The following is an 11,548-nucleotide window of genomic DNA, read 5'->3' on the forward strand; positions in this document are numbered from 1 at the left end:
GACAGCCGAGTTGTGCTTGCGTGCTACTAGTAAACACAGAAGCTGGCGAACGGCGGTCTTTTCGTATCAGTTTTGACCGCGACTCTGGAAGACTTGGGAGTTAAGCTTTTAAAAGTTTAATCTGTCAACTAGCTCCCCTTCACCTTCTTTGCTCTGGTTGGTTGTAGCGCTATCCAATTGCGTGCAGAGGGAGTTTGAAAGACAACCGTTTATCCCGCCCCTCAGATTGAGCCCTGTCTATGGTGAGTTTCCAGACCAAACATCTTGATATGGGTCTGGCTTGTCAGGCTATGATAAATCTTCATGCTGCTCAAAACTTATTTTCTGAGTGTTTGTATTAATCTTAAGTTCAGGTTTATTTAAATCATTAAAAAGGATAATACACCCAAATAAAACCATCATCATTTATTCACCATAATGTTAATACATAATGTTTCAACTGTTTTAGTCCATATAAAAAAAACATAGGAACCCACTGACTTTCATTGTAAGGTCAAAAGAAGAGAGATTTTTCAGGAGATTTGATATATCTTTGTTTACATAAGTGCAGCACAGCAAAGTGCATTTTAAACCTTAATGAGTGAAAAAGAAGAAACTGTGTGCACAAACTTATTTGGAATGTATATACAAGAAATCCCTTCTTACAATGGCATTCATGTTTATTGAAAGCTACTGGGGGAAAATGATGTGCAATGTTTTAACCCTTGTTGTAATTGAATTGGCTCCAGTTATTGGTGCTTTCTCTGGGGATGTTGTTTGTTGTTCGCACCTGCTGGTTTTGTGGATTTCGAGCATAAAGAAATACGCTGGGCGCGAAGCTTCTGCACATACTCTCGCTCCAACAGCAGTTGTCGTCGATGAGTCTCTAGAGCGTCCTGTTGACTGAGTAGAGCCTGATTTCTCTGGAGAAGGTTTTTTAACTCCTCACTCAGGTTTTGATGCTCCTGAAACACCTCATTTGTATAGGACATCACATTGTGAGATGCTTGCTAGGGAGAGGGGAGAAAAAAACGTCTTGACCAGTAGCTCTCATAGTGATGTGACATACAACCATCAGGCTTGATCAGGTTTGTGCAAAATTCAGAATTTCAGAATGGCCTCCAATTAAAACATGAACTGGAATTTGAATTGAATTGACCCTGCCCCACAGGAAGTTGAATGACAGGAAGTGGAATTCAAAGAAATTCCTCACAATCACACAACAGAAAGAATGTGTTGAATCTCACATACATTCAGCGTTAGGAAGGTTAACATTCGGATGAGATGTTAAACCGAGGTCCTAACTTTCTGTGGTTATTAAAAATCCCATTGCACTTCCCGTAAAGAGTAGGGGTGTAACCCCGGTGTCCTGGCCAAATTCCCTCCATTGGCCCTTACCATCCATGGCCTCCTAATAAACCCCATCCACTGAAATGGCTCTATCACACTCTCTCCTGGTGTGTGGTGAGTGCACTGGTGCCGTTGTACTGTGGCTGCCGTCGCATCATCCAAGTGGATGCTGCACACAGGTGGTCGTTCAGGAGAGACCCCTGTCATGAGTGTAAAGCGCTTTGGGTGTACAGTAGTACATATGAAAGCGCTATATAAATGCCCATCCATCCATCCATCCATCCATCCATTCATGAAATGTAATAGCTTATTGTTATACTGTTACCCATAATAAATGTGATTTGGAATACTTTATTTGGATTACTTTTGAGAGTTGCTAGGCAACGTGGGGGAGAGGACGCTGGCGTTGTCTGTTCGCCGCTTCTCCACCCACAAATCATGTTACTGTACTATTAGATTTAGATTTTATTTTATTATGTTTGTGACTAGTCTAACAGTCAGAGCTACAATTGGGACTTATGCTGATTGTTGGCAGCCACTGAGAGGACGTTGTTCACCGTTCGCCGTTTTCCACCGCTTCTCTGATGTTTTTGTTTGAATTGCTGCGGTTGGTTCTGGTTTGAAGGACATTTGATGTTGCTCGCCGCGGCTGCTCACTGGTGGTCTCCCTCAGGCTTGAGCTGCATGGTGTCTGAAGTTTGCACCGGGCTAGCGTCATTCGGGCCAGCGTCATCGGCGTCCAGCATGATGTTGGGATGCTCCGCTTCTCGGCTGCGCCGCTGTTCCGACTCTTGCATCGCGGCCGTGGAGCGGCTTGGACTTCTGCGTCGACCCCAGTGTGTCCACAGAAGTGCCCGGAAAAATGTTCTGCCTCCTGCATGGTGCTGCGGCGATCCCCATCGTTTGAATCGTCATGAAGACCCATCATCTCTGGTCTTCAGCTGTCATGCCTCGACGACATCATTGGGACACTGCCGCTGGGAGAAATTTAAAACATGGAGTGGACCACAGTGTGCTGCGGAGCTTACAGAGACTTCCACCATCAGCTCTGTTTCTGTTCACCATCAGCTGTTTTCTGTTCACCATCAGCTCTGTTTCTGTTCTGTTTTGTTGGTTGATTGTGTGTAGTATCCATTTTTACTTATTATTCATTGTTTTGTTTTGGGGTTTTTTTCCCCCCTTTGTTGCACTTTGAGATTCTTCGGAATGAAAAGTGCATTATAAATTAAATCTATTATTATTATTATTACTTCATCAATGCAAAGCAATTTCCTTTGATTTTGATTAGTAACTACAGTAATAACATTATTTTTTTAATTTAATAACAATTTTATTACACATAACTAGTCACTCCTCAACCCTGCATACATTTTGTTCCTAAATATAGATAATGCTCAAATTCTTGAAATAAATTACCCTCTTAATATTGTTTAATTAGTTTTATTCCAATGTTATTTTCATTACAAAGTAATCAAATAACACAAAGTTGTTGTAAATGCAGTTATCATTATTCCAATGCAAAACTCACTGAGAAACACTGTTGCATCTAATCATTACTAATATTACAATACAGTGGTGGTCAAAATTGTTCGCATCCCTGGTAAATGCGATCAAACATGGCTGTAAAAAAATAAATCTGCATTGTTTATCCAAATTTGGCAGACACTTTCGCTTAAGGCCATACCACCCTGAGCACGCCCGATCTCGTCTGATCTCGAAAGCTAAGCAGGGTCGGGCCTGGTTAGTACTTGGATGAGAGAGCGCCTGAATACCAGGTGCTGTAAGCATTTTTGCTTAATAAAAAAAGAAAGAAAAAAAAGAAGAGGGTTTGAATGCCTTAAATGGCCCAAATTTGGCAGCAGCTTTCACTTATGGCCATACCACCCTGAGCATGCCCGATCTCGTCTGATCTCGGAAGCAATTTTGATCTTTTATTAAAAAAATTCACAAACATCTAACCTTTCATTGAAGTAAAATAATTGAATTTGGGGGGTAAATCACATTATGAAATAAATGCTTTTCTCCGAAACACATTGGCTACAATTGTTGGCACCCTTTTATTAAATACTTTTTGCAACATCCTTTTCCGAAGATAACAGCTCTGAGTCTTCTCCTAAAATGCCTGATGAGTTTGGAAAACACCTGACAAGAGATCAGAGAACATTCCTCCATACTGAATCTCTCCAGATCCTTCAGATTCACAGATCCATGTTGGTGCTTCTTCTCTTCAGTTCAGCCACTCATTCTATATAAGGCTCAAGTCAGGGAACTGGGACAGCCACGTTGTTGATTTTGATGTTTGTTTTGGATTGTTGTCTTGATGGAAGATCCAACCCCAGCCCATTATAAGATTTCTAGCAGAGGCTGTCAGGTTTTGATTTTTTATCTGCTGATATTTGCTAGAATCCATGATTTCATGTGTCTGCACAAGATGTCCAGGGCCCTCAACATTAAAGGCCCTCAAAACTAGGCCCTCAACATTAAAGTTCCAGCTGTATTTTTAGCCGTGGACATGGGGTACTTTTTAACTCTGTTTGCAGCAAACCCTTCTGGTAGATTTGCTGCCAAAAAGCTCTTTTTATAGTTTCATCTGACCACAGCACAGTCCCTTTTGAATTTCCAGTCGAGTCCCCATTTTCAATTATTTTACTTCAATGAAAGGTTGGATTTTTGTGATTTTTAAAAATAAAAGATCAAAAGGATAAACAATGCAAATTAATTTTTTACAGCCATATTTGATCATATTTACCAGGGTTGTCAACAATTTTGACAACCACTGTAGCTCCTCGCGTTCCACAAAATTAGGGTAAACGTACTTATTAACCTCAAGTACCCATTAAGCACACTATCTTTGAGCTCAGATTATTATATATATATATATATATATATATATATATATATATATATATACCAATTTTATAATAATTATTTAATACCATATGGGTATTCATGTATTCACACTGTCTGGCAGCCATTTTGAAAGCTGTCTAAAAACTTTCACCTGAAGTGGAGCCCCTTTAATGTGCAGTTGAACAGTATTCACTCACCTTGTTGGCTGAGATAGTCAAAGATCGCATTTTGTCTTTTGCCTTTCCCTCCTGGTTATTCTTCTTTTTAATGAAATCAGCCTTGAGAGCAACCAGAGTCTTTGATTTATCACACTGCATAGCAGTCAACTCCCTCTCCAGCTCAGCAATATGACACAACTGCTGCTGTTGGAGAGTCTACGTCAAAAACAAAGACAGGTACATAAATATGTATATAAAAAGCCATTAATCTCAGTGCACTATGATAATTATGTAATCCTCATCTGCAATGTGAAAATGCTGACACTAGTTATATCAGATTCAGAACCAATGAGCTTTGAAAATTACTTAGGGGGGGGGGGGGGGGGTGAAATGCTGTTTCATGCATACTGAGCTTTTTACACTGTTAAAGACTTGGATTCCCATCCTAAACATAGACAAAGTTTCAAAAACTAATGTTGGACGTTTGATGGAGTATTTCTGTGTCAAAAATACTCCTTCCGGTTTCTCACAAGTTTCGGAGAGTTTTTTTCGAGTATGGGTCGGCTTGACGTCGATAGAGCGCACATGCACCCTACCTTTATAAGGACCTTCTCCTTGTATTTCTCCCGGTAGGGTGCATGTGCGCGCGTGACTAGAGCGAGAGAGGAACACACGCCCATAAACACTCTCAGCTGCAGATCCACTTGTCCATGAACACTTATGTAGTTATAGTCCGCGCCACGCTCCACTTTATTCCTATGGGTGACATCAAGCGACTTCAACGCTTCAGCACAGCATTCCGGGAAGGCAGCGCTGCATTTGAACCGATTTGGACGCTGAAATGACGGGAAGCTTCACAACATCGCGGATCTCCACCGTTCACTGCTGTCAGGACTTCATCAAATCATACCAAAGAAGTGTGTTTTTGACGGAGCGGTCCCAGCAATAAAGGTTCGGTCCTGCTTTGGAAGCAGCCGGTGAGTAAAACTGCTTCAAATGTCTGTGCTGTTGGCTATCGTCGCGTGAGTAAACATCAGTAAACGACACGATCGCATGCTTCGTCATTCAAATGCGCTAACGGTTACTCCATTGTTGTTCTATGTATAACGTTGCACTAGCCTGACGTGCAAAACCGTTCTGCACGTCAATTTATTTCAGCCTCCGGATCTGATTCTGGATTATATCTGTATTAGCTGAATCTGATCGATAGCCATGGGTTTCTCCACGCTTGAGGACGTCACCGCTTTGTGTGCGATCGTCATTCTTTAGCTCCGCCCACCATACGCCTCCAGGCGCTCGGTTTTTTCCTGAAAGACTCGGTACAGCCTATATTTCTTTTATAAATATAATAAAACTAAAGACTTTTCGGAGATATGAAGGATGCAATACTACTCTATAGGTACTCAAGATTGACATGAGATTGACTGAAACTGAGTGTTTCACCCCCCCTTTCAGTGGATTTGATAGTAGGTTATCCGGGGACTTTTTGCCTACTGTTTTTTTTAATACTCATTCCATTTAAATTCAGCTTAAAGGTAGGGTGGGCAGTTTTTTGAGGAGCTAGCAAAAGTGAGCTAGCTTTAAAAGCATAAGATCCCAACCTCCCTTCAGAGCGGCTCCAAAGCCATGCTTCCTTCAAAACACATGAACGTGTGTACAGCAGGGAGCAAACAAAAGTGCCACTCACGAGCCTCGAAAAAGGCTTTAAACTACCTCATGTCTCAAAGCACATAAAATTACAATAATAATGACCATTATACTGTTCTACATATAAGTCCTCTGTATACTTCAACAGCAAGCTGAACTCCCCCTCATCAAATTCACAGACACAGAATGTCCTTTTCCATATTTTAATAAGGGTAGGGTAAAAATATGAAATAAGAAGAAAACAACAATATGAATTTACATCCACCATGTGTATATACAGTCTTGTTCAAAATAATAGCAGTACAATGTGACTAACCAGAATAATCAAGGTTTTTCGTATATTTTTTATTGCTACGTGGCAAACAAGTTACCAGTAGGTTCAGTAGATTCTCAGAAAACAAATGAGACCCAGCATTCATGATATGCACGCTCTTAAGGCTGTGCAATTGGGCAATTAGTTGAATTAGTTGAAAGGGGTGTGTTAAAAAAAATAGCAGTGTGGCATTCAATCACTGAGGTAATCAATTTTGTGAAGAAACAGGTGTGAATCAGGTGGTCCCTATTTAAGGATGAAGCCAACACTTGTTGAACATGCATTTGAAAGCTGAGGAAAATGGGTCGTTCAAGACATTGTTCAGAAGAACAGCGTACTTTGATTAAAAAGTTGATTAGAGAGGGGAAAACCTATAAAGAGGTGCAAAAAATGATAGGCTGTTCAGCTAAAATGATCTCCAATGCCTTAAAATGGAGAGCAAAACCAGAGAGACGTGGAAGAAAACGGAAGACAACCATCAAAATGGATAGAAGAATAACCAGAATGGCAAAGGCTCAGCCAATGATCACCTCCAGGATGATCAAAGACAGTCTGGAGTTACCTGTAAGTACTGTGACAGTTAGAAGACGTCTGTGTGAAGCTAATCTATTTTCAAGAATCCCCCGCAAAGTCCCTCTGTTAAAAAAAAGGCATGTGCAGAAGAGGTTACAATTTGCCAAAGAACACATCAACTGGCCTAAAGAGAAATGGAGGAACATTTTGTGGACTGATGAGAGTAAAATTGTTCTTTTTGGGTTCAAGGGCCACAGGCAGTTTGTGAGACGACCCCCAAACTCTGAATTCAAGCCACAGTAAACAGTGAAGACAGTGAAGCATGGAGGTGCAAGCATCATGATATGGGCATGTTTCTCCTACTATGGTGTTGGGCCTATTTACCAGGGATCATGGATAAGTTTGCATATGTTAAAATACTTGAAGAGGTCATGTTGCCCTAAGAGGACATGCCCTTGAAACGGTTGTTTCAACAAGACAATGACCCAAAACACACTAGTAAACGGGCAAAGTCTTGGTTCCAAACCAACAAAATTAATGTTATGGAGTGGCCAGCCCAATCTCCAGACCTTAAGCCAATTGAGAACTTGTGGGGTGATATCAAAAATGCTGTTTCTGAAGCAAAACCAAGAAATGTGAATGAATTGTGGAATGTTGTTAAAGAATCATGGAGTGGAATAACAGCTGAGAGGTGCCACAAGTTGGTTGACTCCATGCCACACAGATGTCAAGCAGTTTTAAAAAACTGTGGTCATACAACTAAATATTAGTTTAGTGATTCACAGGATTGCTAAATCCCAGAAAAAAAAAATGTTTGTACAAAATAGTTTTGAGTTTGTACAGTCAAACGTAGACACTGCTATTTTTTTTAAACACACCCCTTTCAACTAATTGCCCAATTGCACAGCCTTAAGAGCGTGCATATCATGAATGCTGGGTCTCATTTGTTTTCTGACAATCTACTGAACCTACTGGTAACTTGTTTGCCACGTAGCAATAAAAAATATACTAAAAACCTTGATTATTCTGGTTAGTCACATTGTACTGCTATTATTTTGAACAAGACTGTAAATAAATACTTCTTAGAAACATCTTTGTAATCTAGATTTAACTTGATGAAAAAACATGAAAATTGTCAGGCAAATGAAAACACTAAGCATATCAATAACTCCCATATGATCTATATCTTAGACGCACTTCAAAATAATCAAATACAATTTTAATATGAACAATAACAATAAAAAATATTGACGAAGCTACCAAAAAGGGTATTGGACACATGGGTACTGCTTCGCTGTTTCTTGACTCAGGAATAGAATGGCCCTGTCCCAAATGGCACACTTCATGTGCACTTACGGTCTTGCGAACTTACAGTGGCCGATGCGTGTGCGTGTCCGTGAAGTTCACAAGACCGTAGGATGTCCCATTCGTCATTTAAGCTTAAAGAAGGTTGCACTGCGGCTGCTATATGCCCTTGATGTGCACTTCAGCTGAGCCTGCAAGTTTGCGAGCTACACAGAGGACTTCTCCCCGGCAGTCAAAGTAGCATTACGCTGTGACAATGCGGACTCAGAGAAAGACTGTGAGGGTTTAGTGAGTCATCTTGGACAGGGCCACTAGCCGCATGGAAGGCACTAATTTCCTTGTTAGTGTTTCTTGTCCTGATCAGTCACATGATAATGACAGCATACAATGCATTATTCCTAGAACAGCCGGTAGGGAGAGACAAACTACCAACTAAATATTTACTCTTTGATTATTGCTAACTTTGACAATTACTGTAACAGAACAAACAAACACAACTTAAAGAGCACTGACCTGTATGGACTGAGTTACAAACTGCTCTGAGTATAATGTCACAAGTTTCCATCTCTTCCAAATGACAGTAGTTATGGGATATAAGTATGTTTTGGTTCAAGAGGAACTGTAAAAACTATGTACAACATGAAATGCGCTGATGACGTGAGATGTCTATGCGAACCGGGTGCGTGGAGGTATGAAAATAAATTAGTTGACAGGCAGAGAGAGACCATATGCAATAATTGGACGAACATTTAATGGTCCTACGCCTTCCACAGATGATACATATAAATACATTTTAGCCCATTTAAAGGTGGGGTAAGTGTTATTTCAAAACCGTTTTAGAAAAAGGACTCAGGCCGAGTGGAATAACAAACTTGTAGCCAATCAGCAGGTAAGAGGCATGTCTACTTATTATGGTGAGAAGAGCACTCGCTCTCGCTCTATGCACGTCATTATTCAAAACACACGAGTCACACATGACGGACATTAGCCGAGAACTAGCCTAATATATGCTGGCTTTTGCTTCACTATGCTCGTGTGTCATGTTCGCTTGTTTGTCCATTTGCGATTATATTGTGCCTCGCAACAGCGATGATAAAGACCCGTTCATTTCCACACCATATGGAGCATCTAAATCTACTCCCTGTGTGCTTCAAGCATCAGTTTATAAAATGTGTCCGACAAGTAAGATACTATACTCTTTCATGATCTATATAACCCTTATCCAGTCATAATTGTAATATGTCGTTAGCTGGACTGTCGTGCTTGTGTTCTATAAGTTGTTCATGAGAACGGTTTGTGTTTTTGTGATCGCTGTAACTCTAATCTGGTCATAATTGTAATATGTTGTTAGCTGCACTATTGTGCTTGTGTACTATTGAGTTGTTCATAAGAATGGTTTGTGTTTTTGTGATCGCTATAACTCTAATCTGGTCATAAATGTTGTATGTTCGTTAGTTGGCTGTCATGCTCGTGTTCTATTGAGTTGTTCATGACAACAGTTTTTGTGATGGAAGGGGTGCCTTTTTAATTGAATATTCGACCTGGATTAGTTTCTGGAAATAATCACCTACATTGCTTTTAATATAATCAGTAATTGGGTTCATCTAACTTTTTTCTATTAAGTACAATAAACTTTTAGTAATATTTCTTATTTCATTTGGTTAATTTCACTGTAAAACACTCACACAAAGGAATAATAAAAAAGGAGATCCTGCTACCTTAACCTCTTTTAGGTCAGCGATTTCAATATTTAGCTTGGCCAGCTGATTTTCTGTCTGCAGGATCTCTCTATGCAACTCTGAAAACACATACAACACACTTGATGTTATCATCTAACCAAGCTACTATTTAGGACTATCTAACTGTAGTGAGCAATTCATCACACCCATTGTTGGTAAAATCATTTGTAATAATGTATGGACATTACAAACTACATATTCAGTCATTTACAGTAAAATCTTATACACGATTAGCCTTCATTTCTTGTACAGACACATACACACTTGTCTTCTTACCACTGGTCTTCTCCTCATGTTTCTCCTGCATGTTCTGTCTCTGTCTCCGCAGCTCCTCAACTTCCTGATGGCTCTGATCACTCAGAGTGACTATAGCATTCTGTCTCTTCTCTGCCTTCTTAGAAAGATATGATATGTACTCTACCTGCACAGGATTAAAAAAAAAGGACAGAATGATGATTATTTTATATATAAAACAGATATTATTATTTATTATTACAACTTGTCTCAGATAATAAATTATAATTATGTGAGAACTTACATTTTCTTTACGGGTCTGATCTACCTCGTTTTGAAGAAACTCATTTTCTTTTCGTCTGGAGTTGATTGTTTGTTAAAATGTCAAACATTAACACAAATGCAGACCCATAATATCTGTCAGGTTGAGCTACTGGCTACATTAATATTATTGGTCAATCGACATGGAAAACACATGGTTGGTAGAAAAAAAAATATGTGTTTGCATTTACAATATTACAATTAGTTAACTGGTCGAAGTGGTCTCACAGCCCTGTCAAATTGGTTCGACCAGAAAACAAGCACTATAAACTCCTCTAAAACAAACAATTGACAAGGCAAATTTGTTTAAATCTTAGACATCTTAGACGTTAGGTATGGTCGATTCAGCAATAATTTTTGTTTACTTTGTGCAAAAGGATACAGTTGTTCAACTCTCCTCTTCAGTATGCTTAGGTTCTCAGTAAGACTATCATATCTATGGGTTGCAAAGCAATATTAACTAGATTAATTAACTGTCTATCTCAAAAGTGATTTTGACTGTTTTTTTTTTGTTTTAATCAAGTCCAGACAACTCACTCCCTTTGCAACAGCATCTCTGATTCTGATTCTGCTCTCTCATCCGAGATATTTGCGTCCTGTAGGTGTTTTGACTCGCTTTTCTTCTTTGTTGACATCCTGAAAGTACGTTTTTAACGTAGTTTCTAAACTAAGTTAACTACAGTTTACAGTTTTTAGTAAACTTGGTTTTAACTTGGTAAAAAAGTTTTTAACTCGAATACAGCACACTTGCAACGACAAAAAAGAAATTCTAACGTATTTAATCCAGTTCATGTGCCGTTTTCACTCCCACTGTTGGTTGCCCTGTGTAACCAAGACAACCAGACATAACATTCGCTTTAAATCCAAATAGCCCATATTTCGAGACATATTTCTACCACTAACCTATCCAGTAGGCCTATATATCAATACCCAGTTATAGTTTAATTGAAAATAAATTTTATTTTGGAAAATATGATTGTGACCGAGATATATTGTGAACAGGCAGCCGTGTTTGATATTTGCTGTGTGTCGATATTACACACTGACCGCTTGGTGGAGCAAAATGCTTTACCGGTATAATCAGTGTTGCCATGTCCGCATATTGCAACCAACATTGGACTTGTTTTCCCCCCATGAAG

The 11,548-nt window shown here is 39.5% G+C and overlaps 1 protein-coding gene and 1 pseudogene across 1 annotated transcript; one reads left to right on the forward strand and one right to left on the reverse strand.

Annotated features, from left to right (window-relative positions):
• Nucleotides 1-390: 390 nt before the first annotated feature.
• On the reverse strand, nt 391-11,219 carry ccdc166 (coiled-coil domain containing 166). The gene is made up of 7 exons (XM_067451772.1): nt 10,947-11,219; nt 10,792-10,845; nt 10,393-10,447; nt 10,131-10,275; nt 9,834-9,913; nt 4,377-4,553; nt 391-989 (listed from the first exon to the last, which is right to left on the reverse strand). Exons 1-7 carry the CDS (start codon nt 11,042-11,044, stop codon nt 729-731), a joined length of 870 nt encoding a protein of 289 aa, XP_067307873.1. The 5' UTR covers nt 11,045-11,219; the 3' UTR covers nt 391-728.
• On the forward strand, nt 3,000-3,116 carry LOC137089141 (5S ribosomal RNA; annotated as a pseudogene).
• Nucleotides 11,220-11,548: the final 329 nt, after the last annotated feature.

The sequence above is a fragment of the Pseudorasbora parva genome, chromosome 1 (genome assembly GCF_024679245.1).
Source record: "Pseudorasbora parva isolate DD20220531a chromosome 1, ASM2467924v1, whole genome shotgun sequence".
Classification (NCBI taxonomy): Eukaryota; Metazoa; Chordata; class Actinopteri; order Cypriniformes; family Gobionidae; genus Pseudorasbora; species Pseudorasbora parva.